The sequence below is a fragment of the Sminthopsis crassicaudata genome, chromosome 5, assembly GCF_048593235.1.
Source record: "Sminthopsis crassicaudata isolate SCR6 chromosome 5, ASM4859323v1, whole genome shotgun sequence".
NCBI classification, from domain to species: domain Eukaryota; kingdom Metazoa; phylum Chordata; class Mammalia; order Dasyuromorphia; family Dasyuridae; genus Sminthopsis; species Sminthopsis crassicaudata.
This window is the reverse complement of record NC_133621.1, coordinates 90,215,172-90,234,458: the sequence shown is the minus strand read 5'-3', so window position 1 is coordinate 90,234,458 and position 19,287 is coordinate 90,215,172. Positions and strand designations below refer to the sequence as shown.

General features: G+C 38.1%; 1 protein-coding gene across 2 annotated transcripts in view; it reads right to left on the bottom strand.

Annotated features, from left to right (window-relative positions):
• Positions 1–19,287, bottom strand: part of WDR86 (WD repeat domain 86) — a 46,100-nt gene that overhangs the window by 9,922 nt on the left and 16,891 nt on the right. For both annotated transcript variants that reach the window (XM_074267470.1, XM_074267472.1), the window contains exon 4: positions 17,938–18,361. In XM_074267470.1, coding sequence (XP_074123571.1) covers positions 17,938–18,361 — 424 coding nt within the window. The remainder of the gene's footprint in view (positions 1–17,937; positions 18,362–19,287) is intronic.

Genomic DNA, 19,287 nt, shown 5'->3' with positions numbered 1-19,287 from the left:
TCGGGATGCTCCCTGGGAGAGCAAAGTTAGGCAACATCATCCGAGAGTTGGAAGATGCTCTGGCCGATTCACGTAGCTGCCACATTGTTAAAGAACTGGAGCATTTGGGGAGGTTATGCACTCAAAACTTTCGCGTCAGAGGCAGCCATGTGGTTTTTGGGCCACAAGCATCAGAAAATCCAGGCTAACATTGGTCCTGTGAAAATTCCCCATTTTATAGATTGTTTGGTTTTAACTTGAACACAGCATTAGGAGATCTTCTATCTCCTCCTGTATATTTTAAAAGTGGGGCACTGACGTTTCTTTCTTTTTTTTATACTGATCCTGCTCAGAAATCTCTTCAGAAATCAAAGTTCCTTTCCTTCCCCTTGTGATAGTTTACTAAAGTTAAGCTGAATAAATCCACACATTGCTACAGTTGTCCTTTTAAAGAGTCATCCCTCTTCCTTCACTCATGTTTATCTCGAATCCAAAATTCCTTAATTACTCCATCCCTGCCCTTCCTCTCTCCCCAGCCACATCATTTATGTGAATCCTTTCCATTTTTCCCAATCTATCTCAAATTTCACCTTTTCCATTTTAGCTTTCATTGCTCTTTTCTCCTGCTGTGCTCTTGTTTAATGTATTTTATCATTTCAATTGGATTCCATGGACCATCTGTGTACTATGGTACTTCAATCAGTATCTCCCACAGTGCCTAGAACAGAGCTGAGCACATAGTAGATGCTCATAAATAAATCACACCATAGAGTTGGCAAAGACCTTAGAGATCATTGGTCAAAGGCTGGGCCTAGGCCTGGAAGGAATCTCTGAGACTCATAACTCTCATTTTACACAAAGGCAGGTTTCACAATATCCAGGTGAGAATTATCCTGAGTTCTTCCCATTGGGCTTCTCATCCATTTTTGGATCCTACAGGAGAGATGAAGTCACACAGGTAAGGGGAAAGGCTAGAAAGGAACTAGGACTTTCCGACTCCAAAATCTGTTGTTGTCATGATTATTTGTTGATGTTTCAGAGTTTCAATTTAGAGGAAACTTCAGTGCTTTTCTTGATGATTTGGGATCCCTGTTCCCACTCAAAGTTCAAATCCTTTTTTCCATGACTTTATTTAAAGAAGATCAATCTTCCTAAAACACTGCTGAACATACTCATGATCAAAGACTTCCAGTTGCTTGAGAGCCATGACAGACTGTACTTGGAGGGGAAGATGTTGTGGTACAGAAGTGCGCAGGTTGTTCCCACCCCGGGGGGGGGTATGTGACCATTCTGGCAGAGCTCCTGTTGTTCCCCAAAGGGCGGGCTGCTGGCCCCCCTGAGCACTAGGAAGAAGGGGACCTCAGAAGAAAGCTGCTAAAGTGATGGAGCTTCAGGTTACAAGCCAAGAACGATTGGGCTACGGCCACCACACTATTGAGGGTCAGTAAGTTCTCTTGCTTGAAAATGATTGGGAGGTAACAGTGACAAATTCTGACCCACCAGGACCTGGGGCTCCACAAGAGAGGCTCACTGACATATTTTCCTTGGCTTACTCAGGCTCATTTCTGTTCACTTCGGCTAATTTCCCATTTAGTTGACAGTGGCCCAAGGGAGGCTGAGAGATGAAGGAAGGAAACAGGGAATGGAATACCAGTCCCTCTCCATCACACAGCCCAGGACGCCTGCCAGCAGTCTGTGACTGAGGGAGACGGGAGGCAGCGCAGTTCCCTCAGTCACAAATCCATCCATCATCTTGTTGCACCTTCCGCAGCCCTGCAAAGGCCTGTTAATCCTCAAATACACAACAGGCACTGCCCCACTTTATATTCTGTGGATGTCATCCCTGGTGAGCTAAAAAATGAGAACTAGTTGTCGTGAGCAGTGAATGATGATGGAGCACAGAAAGTATTTCTGATACTTCTGAAAAGTTAAATGCTGGAACCTCAAGAACAAATTCTTCAAAAGGGTTCCTTTTGGGTCATGGGTTCTAGGAGCTTAACCACTGTCAAAATGCAGCGGGGTGCAATGCAAAATGAACTCAATGGGTCCCAGAAGACTAATCCAAGAAAGACAAGTTTTTACACTGCCTCTACGATAACTATCTGTGTGGTCTTGGGCAAACCACAGTTTCTCTGGGCCTCAGTTTCCCCCTCTGTAAAATAAATAGCTGCCTTCCTTATATATTCCTGAACCTTGCCAGATGACATGGAATTTTTAAGATCTATCTAAAAGATCTTTATTTATGCTCAGTGGGAACCATTAGTTTGAACATAGAACATTTTAACTTTCACTGACAATCTACCTCTCCCCAACCATCTCTCTCAACTCTTTTCTTCCAAGAGATTCCTAAGGATGAAAGGGGCCTTATAGGGCATCTAGGCCAATTCCTATCTCCAACGATGGCCAGCTTCCTATAGGATGTTGCAGTCCACTGCATTCTTGGACAGCTTTGGTTCTTAGGGAGTTTTTCCTCCTGCCTCTTTGTTACTCCAATCCCTTGTTCTACTTCTGCTCTCTGGGGCCAAGGAAAACAAGACTAATCCTTCTTCCAACCCTTCCAATATTTGTAGACAGCTATCATATTTCCCCTACATCTCCATTCCCTTGGGCTAAACATCCTCAATTAAGATCAGAAGGATTATAAGGTTTTAGTACTGAAAAGACCCTTAGAAATCATCTACTCCAAACTTCTTATTTTTTAGTTGAGAAAACTAAAACACCCAGAATCTAAATGCCTTATCCAGAGTTATACAAGTATTAAATAAGAGATTCTGAATCCAAATCCAGGGCTTTTTTTGATTCCAAATCCAGTGCTTTTTCTATTATACCATAATTCTTTCAACTATTATTTCTCTCATAGTTTGGTTAGTCAACTCACTTTCCTGGTCTCTATCCCTGATCATGTTTTACCTTCTCCTAAAATATGGTACCCAGATCCAAGCATAATAATCCAGATATGATCTGACCTGGGCAGTCAAACAGGACTAGAATTTGTCTCACTCAGGAAATTTAACTTCACTATAATTCCATTAATACAGACTGAAAACAAATTAGCTTTTTGGCTGCCATGTTACTTTGCTGACTCATAAGGAGTTTGCAACTCTTTAAAACACCCAAGTCTTTTTCTTAAGAATTGTTCCCTAGCTGATGCTCCTTTAGCCTATACTTTTACAGTTGATTCTTTTTAACCCCAGATCATTCCTTTACATTCCCAGCCATTAAAATTTTATCTCCTTAGATTCAGTCCAATATTCTGATCTATGAAATGTCCTTCTGGTCACCAATTCCATCCTTCAGGGTTATCATCATCAACCCAATCAATCTCTTCCAGCTTTGGGTCATCAGTAAATTTGATAAGCATGTCATTACTGACTTCATCTAAGTCAATGATAAGAATTTTGAACATAGCCTGTTGGGACTCTACCAGGCAGTTCACTCCTGGGTCATACTGATATGCTAACCAATAATCTCTGGATCAAATTATTTAACCAGTCTCCAATCCAAAACCTAGGACAATCATCAGTCTGTTTTTTCAAAGATCACTAACAATGGCTTGACAATCATGTCTTTCAGTATTGTAAGCTGTAATTAGTTTGACTCATGCTCAACTCTGGGTAAATAGGTACTCTTTTGCTATCTCTTTACTTTTCCTGGATGTAATACAAAGTGAATTTAATGGATTTATTTAAAAGGAGACTAATCAAAGAGAGATAAGTTCTGACATTGACTGTGCTAAAACTATATAGCCTTGGACAAACCACAGCTTCTCTGGGTCTCAGTTTCCTCTTCTGTAAAATGAGGGTAATAGTATCTTCCTTACCTATATTCCAGAACTGTTCATAAGGATTATCCACTTTCTCAACTTGCCAATTTTGCAAATCTTGTTCCTCCATTCCTAATCTGAAGATTATTTTTCTTGATGCAGGAAAGAGAAGCAGAAGAGGAACTGATTAGCTCCATCTTGTTCTTCCATGATCATTGTTCTATTTACTCCAAGCCAGGTGCTTCTTTTTCCATTGTTTTCTTCCCCTTTACAAACATAGGCAAAGTTGTCATTTTGATGAGATTCTGAAGGGAATGGGAGGGAAGTTGGGCCTGGGCTTTTTTTCATCAGCCAGTGCCTTATTTTACTTGCTGTGATCCATCCAGTTATTTGAAGTGCTACAGATTTATGAATTTTTAAACCTATAAAAGGAAGGCTAAATGACGAACAAATCCAGTGTTATTGTTATTGCCCCCCTATTCTAAAACAACAGTAGCTTTTATTAGGTTATCCTTAAGATTCGAGCTGAGCAAATCATTCATCCTAAGATAAATTGCAATCTCCTATATGTCTTATTCAACCCCAATGACCATATAACATCAAAAGGCTAATTATGTGCACTAATGTACCAACTTCAGACAATTACAGCTAAGTGCCTACAACTACAGCTTTTTGAGAGTTCTAAGAACCAAGATTCAATTGGTTTTAGGTGGACAACATTTGTGAGTTAAGTTCATATGTCACGGCCAAGTAGACTTCAGAAAAGACTATCTGAAGCTCATACTTGACCAATAAGAACTGTTAAGTTTTCAAAGAATATTTGAAGGGTCAAGTCACTATTAATAAGGACTAATTTCAAAAGTAGAGGTTTTAAGAAAATGATATTCACACACATGTATTGTACCTAGACTATATTGTAACACATGTAAAATGTATGGGATTGCCTGTCATCGGGGGGAGGGAATAGAGGGAGGGGGGTAATTTGGAAAAATGAATACAAGGGATAATATTATAAAAAATATATATATATAATAAAAAAAAATTAAAAAAAAAAGTAAAAAGGGATAATCATAAAAAAAAAAGTAGAGGTTTTTAAGTTACATTTGCAGCAATAATCCAGTCTCAAACCACATGCCCATTAAAGACTCACCCCGACTCCTTCACACAGTTCTGTTAACTTGAGTCAGCATGAAAGAAATTGGCCAAGAACCAGAAGAGACTTTGCAAGCCTCCAAGAGTTTGCCCTTCCTCTGAAACCACCTGAGAGGGTTATTGCCAGCTCTCACATTTCCAACCAAGATTTGCCCAGGTCTAATTCACTTCTACGATAACTCACATCCTTCAATAAATCTCACCAGAATGTGTGAAAATTGTGCACTGGGTTTTGCTTTCCCTTTGTAGTGGCTCAGGGGTAATGTTTATCACATTTAGAGAGCCTTACCTGTTTAATGTTGGAAAACAGGCAGGAGAGCCTAATCAAGTCTCCCCCTCCTTGGAATTAGCCTCTCAAATATAGAATACCAGGTACGGGGGAGGGCACCCGAAGCTAGTTCTGCTGAAACTACTTCATAAATAATCCCATTTTATTTCTGTCTCTAAAGGCTACATATTGAAGCAGCACTGTACATGCAATATGCTGGGGGCGGCAGGAAGAAACAAAATAGAATTGTCCAACTTTAGTTGGACTGTAATGACCTTAACATGGTGTTAATATAACTTCTCCAGAAAAAAATCCCCAACATAGTTGTCCCTTTATCTAAATATGCAATCTTGGATTCCAACAAACACCCCCAGTTGATCTGAATGGAAAACCGCAGACAAACAGCTGTTTCTCCTTCAGCCCTCAGTCTGCAAACACTCTTTTTTTTTTTTTTTTTTTTTTTTTGTCTCCAAGCTGGATAAGTGGGTGCGATGGGATAAGCTGAAAGGAAACAGCCCGAATTAACATGATGGCTATGATTTTTAAATGTACTTTGCTTCATTCCAAACAGACTTTGCTCCTTGCCATTGATAGATTTCTTTAAAAAAAAAAAGTGCCAAAAATTAATTAAATTTATTTCAAACACCCTAAGGGAACTGGAAACCTTTCATAACAGAAGAAGTCTCCAGTTTATATGTCAGTATAAATTTTTTTCCAGGGTACATACTACTAATAATTAATAATAACAACTCCACATTGACTACTTATTGACCTACCTCTTCCAAACTTCTTTGGGACTATTAGTAATTTGAGAAAGCCAATATTTTTTTCTAATGGAGCAAAATCTGATTTTCTTTCTGGTACATTGTTAAATATTAAAACAAGGGCAAGAGATGACAATGAGTTGTGGAAGAGGGAAGAAAACAAGCATTTATTAAGAGCTATGTCTGAGTATATTATGGTTATTATTTCATTAAGCCTTACAACCATCCTGGGAAGAAGGTGTTATTATCATCCTCATTTTATAAATGTGGAAATTGGGGTAAAGAGAGATTAAGTGATTTGGCCTGGGACCAAATAGTAAATAAAGTAGTAAATTTCTAAAGTCAAATTTTAACTCAGATTTTCCTGAATCCAGATTTAGCAGTCCAATCACCAAGCCATCTATTTAGATTTCTGGTTGCCATGTTCACTTGAGTGGGGTTTAAGATTTGCTGCCATGACTGAAGTCATTGATCACAACAGCTCTTAAGCTAGTCCAAAGGTTCATATGTGAGAGTGCTGGATGAAGAGACTACATAGAAAGAGCTTTCAGAACACCAAGATCATTTCCTAATTTCATGAGAATTGCATATATTTAACATATACTGGATTACTTCTTGTCTAGGAGAGGGGGGAAGGGAAAGAGAAAAATTTAGAACACAAGATTTTGCAAAGATTAATGTTCAAAACTATCTTTGCATGTATTTTGAAAAACAAAAAGCTATTATTATTTTTTAAAAAGGAAAAAAGAAAAAATAACTTCATGAAGAAGATAAGATCTCACCTGGACCTTGAGGGAAGAATATTATTTGAACATGTAGAAAGTAGGATAAGAATGTTCCAGATGGCCAAGAAAAGAGTTTATGCAAAAGCACAGAAGCAGGATAATTTAAGGAATTTTTTAGAGATAGAGAGATTTGATCAATTTGGTTGGAATAAAAGGTTCAAGTTCATGGAGAGTAGAGTGGGAAATAAGGCTAGAAAGACAGGAAGGTAAGGCAATTACTATAAGGAAGAAATTAACCTCTTACTCTAATGAGCTTATAAATACTTTGGATTTGCCTGAAGCCTGATAAATTTTATTCCAGTCCTCAAGTTATGTATAACTATGTATAACTTTATGTTAAATATTGTTTTTAATACATAGAAAATTGTAGGATTATGTCTTCTAATCCATCTCTCCAATCTTCTGTTTTATGGATGAGTTTAGTCCATTTACATTTAAGTTTCCAGTTGTTAGGCTTGGGTTTTTCTCTATTGCACTACTTACTTCCTCCTTCCCCCTTCAAATTCTTTCAAAACCCCAATTAATTTAGGATTTGAGTCCTAAGTCCCTAGTTTATTTTGCTTAAACCATCTGATTCCAATCTCCTTCCATAAACACCCCTTACTTTCTACTCAGGCTCTGCTCCCCAGATCAATTATATTCATTCTCTATCATCATATTAACAATATTAATTAGCATTAATACTATGATGTAATAAAATGTGAACAATGATTTCAAAGAACCCTGAGTAGTATGAATTGACATATAGTAAAGTGAATAGAACTAGAAGAGTTTAGAAAAGGAAAATAATGCTGTACAGGAACAGAACTTGGAGAGATTTAAGAACTCTGACTCAAACAATGAACAATCATATCTCCAGAAGACACTGCTGATGAAGCCTGTTACATCCCAACACAGAGAGAATGGAAACAAAGTAGAGAGAAATAGATTTTTGGACATGGCTATTGTGTGGATCATTTTGCTTTCCTCTACTTATTTATTATTATATATAATATAAATAACATTCATCATTATAAATAATATAAATATTATTTATTAACTCCCTCAGTTAACATGGGAGAGAAGTTTTGAAGGGGAAAGAGGGATTAGTAATTTGTTGTGGTTGTTCAGTCATTTCAGTCACATCTGACTTTTTGCGACCCTGTTTTGGATTTTTCTTGGCCAAAATAGTGGAGCTGTTTGCCATTTCCTTCTTCAGTTCATTTTACAGGTGAGTAAACTGAGATAAACAGAATTAAATGACTTGTTCAGGGTCACAGCCAGTGTCTGAGATTGGATTTACACTCAGAAAGATGAGCCTTCCTGGCCGTAGGCTCAGTGCTCCATCCACTGTATCACCAAGCTACCCAAGTAATGATGAATAGTGATGACAAAACACATTTTTAAAAATCCATAGCAAAGAACAGAAGGAAGCCCCAAAGGAAACAAAGGCAAGCAGGAAATTTTGAACGTAGCATATAGAATTTATTTCATTTTAAATATGTGTATACACACATAGATGCATATTTAAAAGTAAGTGATATGAAGTTAAGATTCATGCTTTCGTATATAATCTTCTGTGATATGCTATATATATAGAAATGCTACTGTATACATGGTGTGTGTGTGTGTGTGTGTGTGTGTTTAAGAATAAAAAGAGGAATTTTAAAAATTGATACTAAAATGTCCTTATGCTTTGACCCAGAAATCTTATTGTTAGATGCAATAGGTGACCAGAGCTTCACAAAATTAGAGTGAAAACTAGATTTATTACAAGAGAAATGAAATGACAAAAAGAAAGGCCCTATTAAATAGTAACTAAAATAGTTACTGCATTACTTTTTGTAATAAAGAACAGGAAACAAAACATGCTCATCAATTAAGGGGCCAGATGAATCTACTGGAAAAGTATTACTGCATTGTAAGAAATAATAAATATATATATATATATATTTATATATATATATATTTATATAATAACAGCTAGTATTTACATAGCACTTTATATTTTCCTAATGTTCTGTATATTTTATCTCTTTAGATTCTTACAACAGCTCTATGAAGCAAGTACTATTATTATTCCCATTTTACAGATGAAGGAACTGGTGAAAGATATAGGCTCTGGCCTAAAATCACTCCACCAAGACAGATATATGACTAGACCCATAGGATATTGTGATTTAGATGCTAAAAGGATTTGAGAAATATCCAAGTCTTTCATTTTAGTAATTAGCAAAGTGTCCCAGAAAGGCAAGTAACTTGCCCAGTCACAAATATAGTGAGTTAAATAGGTGGGATTCAAATACTTTGACTCCAAATCCAATTTCCTTTCCATGACCTTATGCCATTTCTTGATTTGGGGTCATTTCCAAGGCAAAGAATAGGAATTCAAGGACCAACTCAGTGATGTCATAGATTGCTTCAGATAAACTTCTAGTAGGGGCCACTAGGGGACTTAGTGAATAAAATGTAAGTAGTGATGGACTTGGGAATCCTGAAGACCAGGGTTCAAATTCTGCTTCAGATGACTAGCCTTGGACAGGTCACTTAATATCCCTCTGCCTCAGTTTCCTTAAGTATAAAATAGAGATAATAACAGCACTCACCTCATAGGGCTACTGTGAGGACCAAATAAATGCTTTGCAAACTGTCAAGTGCTATATAAAGGTTAGTTGTAATTAATAGTGGGAACAGGACCACATCTGCCTTCTCTAAGGAAGGAGTGGAGTAATTTTTCTCTTGCAATAGTTAGTGCTTTTAGTCTCCTGGAAGGCCCCATAATCTGAAGCCAGCACAGATGCTACATGAATGAAAATCCCATGCAAATTACTAAGAGGAGGAAGTCACACTTCTGAGCAATTACTCCCCCTCAGCAGCTTGGGTGCTGGCTTCTCAGATCAGCAGCTTGAAGAGAAATCAGGCAACAAGCCTAATGGAAGCAATTTAAATCACTTCCACCCTCCCATCCCTTATGTCACAGTGTTCTCCTGTAGGAGAGAAGGGAAGAAAGAGCATCCTATCAACTTCTGAATCTGTCTTCAAGGTCAAGTATGGGAGCTGAAGAATGGATTGGGTCAAGACTGGAGGTAAAATTAGGAGTATGACTGTTGTTAAGGAGAAGAGGTAAAACATCTGATTTCTATGACATCCAAACACAGTTCTGAAGCCTAACTGAACAAGGCCTCTTTCCTGATTTTTCTTCCCTAGTCCCTTACATCCCAGCCATATCACTCAAGAATAATGGCCAGAAACTGTCACTTACTCCTCTGAGCCTGTTTTATGATGTTTCCTTCTCCAAACTCCTATACTAATTAATAAATATAACACAATATTAAATTGTGGTATTATACCACATAGCTTCATACTGTTCTATAATTAATTCCTAGATATTATTCTTGTTTCTTCAGATAGGCCCAGCAGTACTGGGACAGAGTCCCTTATTAAGACATCAATTTCTCTTCTTTCCCCTGAAGGACCTACCCTAGGAAGAAGAGCACACAGGTGTTCAATCAATCCTGATGGATTGAGATTCCTTGTGATGGCCCTTAGTGGCCCAAAAAGTACTGGAAATATCTTAAGTCAGCAGAGATCTGCTTCCATTTAAATGAGTTTTAGTGTTGAGTCCTTTAAGTATCTGACCACTTTGAAAATTGGCAATCCAAGTATTATATGTGTTTGCTTTGTTTAGAATGAGTACCTAGCACATAGCATGTAGTATGGATGATCAGACAATATTAATCTAATGTTTTCTATACCCCAAATAATAGGGTCAATAAGAATCTATTGTATTAGTGGTGCCTCTTTCTATTAATAAATAGTATCCTTTTTAGATCCTGAAGAGAATTTTGTTGGGGGTTATATCATGTCCTGCTCAAGCACCTAGTAAACCATAAACTCCATAAATACATGCATAATGAATTATCTAAATTTTGTGCCTACCCCAATACTTGAAGGGGCTTGTGATGTTGATGAAGGGACCCAGAAACTCTTTGAAAATTCCTTCAAGGAGAAATTCTCCTTGAATTCTCCTCTGTGAGACCCACCCCAAGGAACCAAGATAAAGTGGTTTATCTTGGTGAGATGAGTTGAAGTATTCAATTCCAAGATTTTCTACCCCTATTGTTGGCTCAAAACACTCCCAGTAAGTGGTCTCATCTAGGCCTAGGGGCAGTGACAGCATTGAGGGAATCTCATTCAATTGAAACTTCTGTCTCAGATTTCCTTATAAAAACAGCAACTTAGGGCTCAATCCTTGCAGAGGACCTAATATGCCACGCCACGGAAACTCTCTCTTCCTGACTTAGCAGCAAACTCTGCCCGCTGGAATATTCTTTTAGCATTACCTTCTCTTTATCCTCACTTATTTCCCTAACGAGATTTGATATCTCTCTGTCAGGATTTCTCTACTAGAAACTTTATTTCTCTGCTAGGATCTTGCCATTAAGAAATTTAGCCTTTCTATTCATGCATAACACAGGCTGACTTCCCAATGCCAATAATAAACTTCTTTTATCAGTCTAGCTTTTCGGGTTCACAAATTCCTTTACAAAGGACCTCTGCGCCGCCAGAAGTGGGGTTCCAACAACTCCCTATCCTGTGTCGAATCCCAAGGGGATTTAGGGGAGCCAAACCTCTTCATTTAGTTCCCTGAACTCCGAACCTGCCACTAACCTCATCATTTAACTCCCTGACCACCAGGAACCCTAATCTCATCATTTGGTTCCCTGACCAAACAGAATCCTGAAATCTAGATCTCATCAATGTCACAATGTGGAATAGCAGCTAAGAGCTCTGGACTTGGGATCAATAAGTCCTAAGTTCAAATTTACCTATAAGACATGTGCCAGCTATGTGAATCCTGGCAAGTCACTTAATCTCTGTGCCTCAGTTTCCACATTTGTAAAAGAAAATAATAATAGCATCCATCTGCTGTTACAAAGATAAACAAGAAATAATATTTGTAAAGTTCTTTGCAAACCTTAAAGCACTATATAAATTCTAGCTATAATAATACAATAATAATGATATATTATTATAAATTGTTATTGTAATGTGGGTATTCCTTCCATTAGTGAAGACCACAATCCACTCAAACAGCCATCTCTTCTGTGATTTGTGTTCGTGCCTTATATAGTCACATAATATTTACTTATTAAATGAAATATAATCAGATCTATATTGGTTCCAAATTTCCTTTTATAGCAAGCTAGACCTCTATAGATGTGTAGCTTTCAGGCTGTACAGTCTAGCTGAATACCCCCTGCCCCAATTACCTTTTATTTCCCATCCTCTAATCTGAATCTCTGGCTCCTTGCTGCCACCCCCTACCCTACCCACACCACACTACTCGTGGCTCAGTCCAGATTTGTTCCCCTTCTGGTATTATTTTCCCTGACTGGGATTTTCTCAATATAAATCCTACCCCTCCTCAAAGCTCCATTCATGTTCTACCTCCTAACTTGAGCTTTCGAGGCAGCAACCTTGTCTGCCTCAGCAGTGGTCACAGCTTGGGACACAGCAGCTCCGCTCAGTGGGACGCAACTACGAGGTTTTTTCACCTGTGAGAAGGAAGGCTCCCTCCCGCTCACATTCATTGTACTTGTATCACCAGGGCCAAGTGCAGTGATGGGAGCACAGAGGATGTTTAACAAACACTTGTTGATAGAATGATTCACGGATGCTGTGAGAAAATACAACGTGTCACCACTTACATTTTAAAATCACCATTTTCCACATGCAATTATTGCTTTCCTTAATTATTATGCAAACTTCCTGAAGGCAGAGGCTCAATATCTCCTTTCTTCCTAACCCAAACCCTGTCTGACAGAGGCTGGTCTGGAAAGATTTGGAGACTGACAAGTCAGAGGAAAAGGTTTTTGAGCAAGACATGTTGGGTAGCTCTATTCCCAGCCCTTTCACCTAATTCTCCTTCAAATCATTTTTTCTCTATTTGTATCACTCTTCCCTTAAGATGTGCCCTTTGGGCTATTTGCTTGTTTTTTCAAGTTTCAAAAGGAATGAAAATCAAAACAAACCCCACAATCAGAGCCTCTGTCCTTCCTGTTTGGGGTCATTCCAGGTTCACCTCTGATTCATGTGTCTTCTCTGTTTTTTCTCTCTTTTTCTTTGCCTTTCTTTCTTCTGTTTCTGCTGACTCATTCATTCTCATTCTCTTTCTCTCTTCTTCCCTCTCCTTCTTTCTCTCTCCCCCTTCCTTTTTTCTCTCTCTCTTTTCTCCTTCTCTCCCTTTTCCTCCCTTCCTCTCTCCCTCTACCACTTCCTCCTCTTTCTCACCTCCTTTCTCCTTGCCTTTCTCCTGTTCTCTGCTCCAAAATACTCCTGATTAGTCTCTGACTTCACTGGAAGAGCAGTATCCAGCTCCAAAGAATGGTTCTGTGAAGTACCCTAAGGACAGCCCCTTGTATATCACTGGAGGAAATTACCTCCAAAAGATTGGGGCTCTTCCAGCAAAGAGAGAGGGCCTTTTACTGAGCAGTCCTAAAAATCCTGGGGCAGGAGGGAGAGAATAACGGAGCCAGCAAATGAAATGTCTGAAAGAGGCTGTATCTCCTCACAACTAAAGAGATGCCTCTCTTTCCCCTTCTAAGGTTATCTCTGCTTACTTCTTCATCTCAGGTACCTGGACTACTATGATAATGTCTTAATTCCCACCCAATTAAAAATTAAAATTTATATACCTGGATGATGATCAGAATTAGTGATGGGCTCTGATTCTTAGAACACTGCCATGGGGAAAAGGGGGCATGGCAGAGCCAAAATGGTGGAGAGTAGACAGAACTTTGCCTGAGCTCTTCTTGGCTTCCCTCAGAATCAACACTAGGATCGAGCCACTGAATGGATTCTGGAGTGACAGAACCCACAAATATTTGGAGTGTAATAATTTTCCAGCAGAAAAAATCTTGGAATGACATCAGGAAAGGTCTGTCTCAGTTAGATGGGGGGAACATGGCCTAACACAGGGAATCTAACTAAAATACATCAGCTTCTCTGTTTGGCTGATTTGACTGATCCTGGTTCAGAAAGCCAATTGATTAACAGATTAACCTTGAGATCTCAATGTAACTACAGAAGGCAAATAATGAACCTGTGAACCCCAGCATAACTTGGCCAGGCCCATCCAGCACAGTGGGAAGGCCTGCAGCACCACTGGCTCCAGTGCAGGCCGTGAGAAGACTTTGTCACCCTGTAGGGAAAGCTTGGGACAATCTCCCCTGTGCCCCAGGAAGAAGCCTCCATCTTTAAAAATGAGCAAAAAAGCAAAAAGAGGTCTGATCACAGGGAGCTACTCTGGAGACAGAAAGGAACAGAAACCCAGAAGAGGACACTAAAGGCAAAACATCTCCAGATGAAGCCTCAAAAGGGGGCTATGACCTGGAATCTCCAGCTCAAAAGGCTCAAAAGGAAGAATTAAAAAAAAAAAAAGAATCTTAAAACAGAGTAAGAAGGAAAATGGGGAAAAGGAGAGTTTTGAAAAGGAAACAATGAAATTGACTGAAGAAAACAATTCCTAAAAAATAGATTTAGCAAAATGGAAAAAAAGAACAACTCCTTAAAAAAAATAGAATTGGTGAAATGGTAAAAAAAACCCCACTCCTTTAAAAGTACAACTGGCCAATGAACTTCCAACTATTTATTTAATCTGAATACCACTGGCTACCTAATTCTGAGACTCAGCACCCCCTGGAGGCCACTGTGTCCCCTCCTCAGTCTGGACTCCGTCAGTCAGGGCTAGCTCTACTACCCTTGTCGAGTCTGAAGCAGCTCCAGAAGATGAGACCTTTCCCCAAATGAATCTGGATCTTGATGTTTAAGGGGGGGGGCAGGAATGATGTCATGCATCTCCCGGGGAGGATGTAGCAATAATTCTAGGGCCACCTAGAGTGCTGTCCTTCCACAAACAATGCTGGCTGTCAATTACTGTTGATCAATAATAACAAAGCTTCTGAGACAAAAAAGAGATATGTACCAGACCACTCCTCAACTCCACTTCTAAAACCACCCTTCAATTCTGCCTCTAAGCCATAATATTAGCATATGAGTGACATGAAGTATATAGAATGGTGGGAAATAAAGAGTAATTTTAACTGTGAATGTGAATGGGATGAACTCTCCTACAAAACAGAAATGGATAGCAGAATGGATTAAAAGCCAGAATTCTACAATATGTTGTTTACAAGAAACACATTTAATGCAGAGAAATGCAGAGTAAAGGTTAAGAGGCTGAAGCTGAATCTATTATGCTTCAGGTGAAGTTTAAAAAAAAAAAAAAAAAAGTAAGGGTATTGATCCTGATCTTAGGTCAAGCAAAAGTAAAACTAGATCTAATTAGAAGAGATCAGGAAGGAAACCACATCTTATCTTGCTAAAGGGTACCATAGGTAATGAAGTAATTTCAATACTAAACATATATGCAACAAATGGTATAGCATCCGAATTCCTAGAGAAGAAAGTTAAGACAGCAAAACCATACTAGTGAGGAATCACAACCTTCATCTATCAGAACCAGATAAATCTAACCACAAAATAAACAAGAAAGAAGTTTAGGAGGTGAATAGAATTTTAGAAAAGTTAAGTATGATAGACTTTTGGAGAAAACTTAAGGGGATAGAAACAACCAATAATTTCATCCAAGAGAATGACAACAATGAGACAACATACCAAAATTTATAGAATGAAGCTAAAGCAGTTCTTATGGGAAATTGTATATCTCTAGATGCTTATATGAATAAAATAGAGAAAGAGAATATCAATGAAATGGGCATGCAACTAAAGAAGCTAGGAAAGGAACAAATTAAAAACTCCCAATTAAATACCAAATTCTGAAAATAAAAGGAGAGATTAATAAAAGTGGAAGTAAGAAAACTATTAAACTAATAAACAAAACTAAGAGTTGTTTTTTATGAAAAAACCAATAAAATAGATACACTAATTTGATTAGAAAAAGTAAAGAAGAAAACTAAGTTATTAGTATCAAAAATGAAAAGCATGAACTTACCAATGAAGAGGAAAATAAAGCAATTATTAGGAGCTATTTTGCCCAACTGTATGCCAATAAATCTGATAATCTAAGTGAAATGGATAAATATTTACAAAAATACAGCTTGTCCAGATTAACAGTGGAGAAAATAAATTACTTTAAAAATCCCATTTTAGAAAAAGAAATTGAACAAACCATTAATGAATTTCTTAAGGAAAAATCTCCAGGGCCAGATTTACAAGTGAATTCTATCAAACATTTAAAGAACAATTAATTCTAATACAATTAGATCTAAAAATTGAAAGAATACCAACTGCTCATGGGTAGGCCAAGTTAATGTAATACAAACTATTTGGAAAAATAGAGGAAGAAGGAGTCCTACCAAATTCCTTTTATGACACAGATATGGTGCTCATACCTAAACTAGAAAGGGCCAAAACAGAGAAAGAAAAGTATAGACCAATTTCCCTGATACAAAAATCTTAGCAAAGAGATTACAGCAACTTATTACCAAGATAATACACTATGACCAAGTAGGATTTATTCCAGGAATTCAAAGCTAGTTCAGTTTCAGGAAAACTATTAGTATAATTGACTATATCAATAATCAAACTAATAGAAATCATATTGGCTATATCAATAGATGCAAAAAAATAATTGGACAAAATACAGAGCCTATTCCTATTAAAACCACTAGAGAGTATAGGAAGAAACGGAGTTTTTCTTAAAATGATTAGTAGCATCTATCTAAAACTATCAGCAAGCATTATATGTAATGGGGATCAACTAGAAGCATTCCTAATAAGATCAGGGACTATTACTATAAAATATTGTATTAGAAATATTAGCTTTAGCAATAAGAAAAGAAGAAACTAAAGTAATTAGAGTAGGTAATTTGGAAACAAAATCACTCTTTGCAGATAATATGATTAGAGAATTCTAGAGAATCTACTAAAAAACTACTAGAAACAATTAACAACTGTAGCAAAGTTGCAGGATATAAAATAAACCCCCACACAGCATCAGCATTTCTACATATTACTGACAAAGCCCAACAGTTTTGATAGAAAGAGAAATTCCATTTTAAATAACCATAGACAAAATAAAATATTAGGGAGTCTACCTGCCATGATAAACCCAAGAACTATATGAACACAATTGCAAAGCACTTTTCACACAAAATTAGATGTAAACAATTGAAAGAATATCATGTGCTCATAGGTGGACCAATTTAATGTAATAAAAATGACAATCCTACCTAGATTAATCTACTTATTCAGTACCAAGAAATTACTTTATAGAGCTAGAAAAAATAATAACAAAATTCATCTGAAAGACAAAAGATCAAGAATTTCAAGGGAATTAATGAGCCTTTGCTTTTTAAATGGATTTATCAAAAATCTTTTCAAAAGACTCACTTAATATTGTGTAGCAAATGTTAACTTTTGCATGAAATTATTCCCCTTCTGACCTTGATGCTGCTCTGTCAACTAATCTACCTACTTTGAAAGTTACAGGACTTGACCAAGGTCTCACAACTAATTTGTCTGTGATCCAAAACTAAAAGCCAAGATGGGATTTAGAGCTAAAAGAGATTTTAGAGAACATCTAATCTAATCTCTCTATTTGAGAGGAAATCAAGGCTCAGAAAAGAGGGAAGGCTTCAGATAGCTAACACAATGTTCTCTTCATTAGTGGATTCAAAATATGGATCAATTACCTCTCTAAAATCTAAATAAATAGAATCGGTTTACACCTAATTTTTTGGCATAAAATGAAACAAGCCTATGTAACAGCAAAAGTTAGAGTGTCATTGCAGTTTGTAGACAAAGAGTCATTCCATTGCCCAGCCAGATGCCTTATGGTAAGCTGGAAAAAGTTCTATAACTTAAGAATCAGAAAATCAGTATGGAGTCTTAGATCTTTTGTTTAACAGCTCAATGATTTTCCTTCTTTGTTTTCTTTCCGTAAAATGTAATACTTGGGCATTATTTACCTCAAAGTTTTGCTAGGAAAAAAGCACAACCCACTGTCAAGAAGAGATATTGTAAAGATTTCCTATTTAGATATATATTTGATTAGATCCAGATTATTATGTGGAGTTTCTGGAAGAGACTATATGGTTTTCTCTAGTGAAACTATACTTGTTGTCTCAGTGGACTGTATGTGCTTTTTAAAGTGCCCGAAAACCACAAGGGTATCTCAGAATTTTTTCTACATGTTCCACAAGCAAATTGTTTGATTCTTACCTCCAGGCAGATGACGGATCCCTGATGCTCTTTAAACACCTTCAAGGGTTCCCCAGTCACAAGGTTCCAAGTCCGAATGGTGGAGTCAGTGCTGCCGGTGAAGAGCTCCTGGTTGAGTTCGTCCAGAGCCAGGCACAGGACGGCTCCTGTGTGGCCCCTCAACGTCTGGTAGCAGCAGCCACTGGACACCCACCAAACCTTGGCTGTGCCATCTGTACTGCCAGTCACTAGGAAGTCCCCACCAGCCTTTTCCCCCTGCTCTGAGGAGGCATCTGGGATGTCCTTGGAGGAGTAGTGGGCTAAGGTTAGGACGCAATTCCGGTGACCCCGAAACTCCTGGATTTGCCGTTCCTTGTCCACACTCCAGCAGCGGGCCGTTCGGTCATAGGAGCCACTGAAGAGGTAGTCTTTGGCAACCAGGATCCTATGGGCAACAAATTTGGGGTCAAAGACTAGTTCAAAGTTCAGTCCTCATCTAGGCTGGGGTGTCTGTCACTGAGTTTGACAAAATGATGCCTCCCCCAATTCCCACCTTCCCAAATCCCACTGCATACCAAAGGTAAGACCTTTCAAGATAACTTGCTAAATGTTCAGTAATTTTATAATTATCAAGAATTGTTAATGAATAAATAAAAAAGATTTCTTCTCTCTCCACCCTTATAGACAGTACAATATTTTTTTCCAGTAAATGTTTTATGTTGAAAGCCAGGAATCCCCATGAAGACACAATGAAGTAGAAACTTGGGGATATGGAGAGGAGGAAGAAGGGAGGGGAAGAGAGAGAGGAGGAGAAAGAAGGAGGGGGGAGGAAAGGAGGAAAAGAGAGAAAAAAAGAGGGGGGGGAGAGAAAGAACGAGGGAAAGGGAGAGGGAGAAAGTGACTTCATAAAATAAGCTCAGTGGAGCCAAGAGTAGGTGATCAGAAAGTAAAGAAAGCATCAAGTGATCTCCCTGTCCTTAAATTTCTCATAACACCATCTAGACCGCTCTTGTGTCCTTAAGAGCACATATTTACACTATTGATCAGAGAAATGCAAATTAAGACAACTCTGAGATACCACTACACCTGTCAGATTGGCTAAGATGACAGGAACAAATAATGATGAATGTTGGAGGGGATGTGGGAAAACTGGGACACTGATACATTGCTGGTGGAGTTGCGAAAGAATCCAGCCATTCTGGAGAGCAATCTGGAGTTATGCCCAAAAAGTTATCAAAATGTGCATACCCTTTGACCCAGCAATGTTACTACTGGGCTTATATCCCAAGGAAATACTAAAGAAGGGAAAGGGACCTGTATGTGCAAGAATGTTTGTGGCAGCCCTTTTTGTAGTGCCTAGAAACTGGAAAA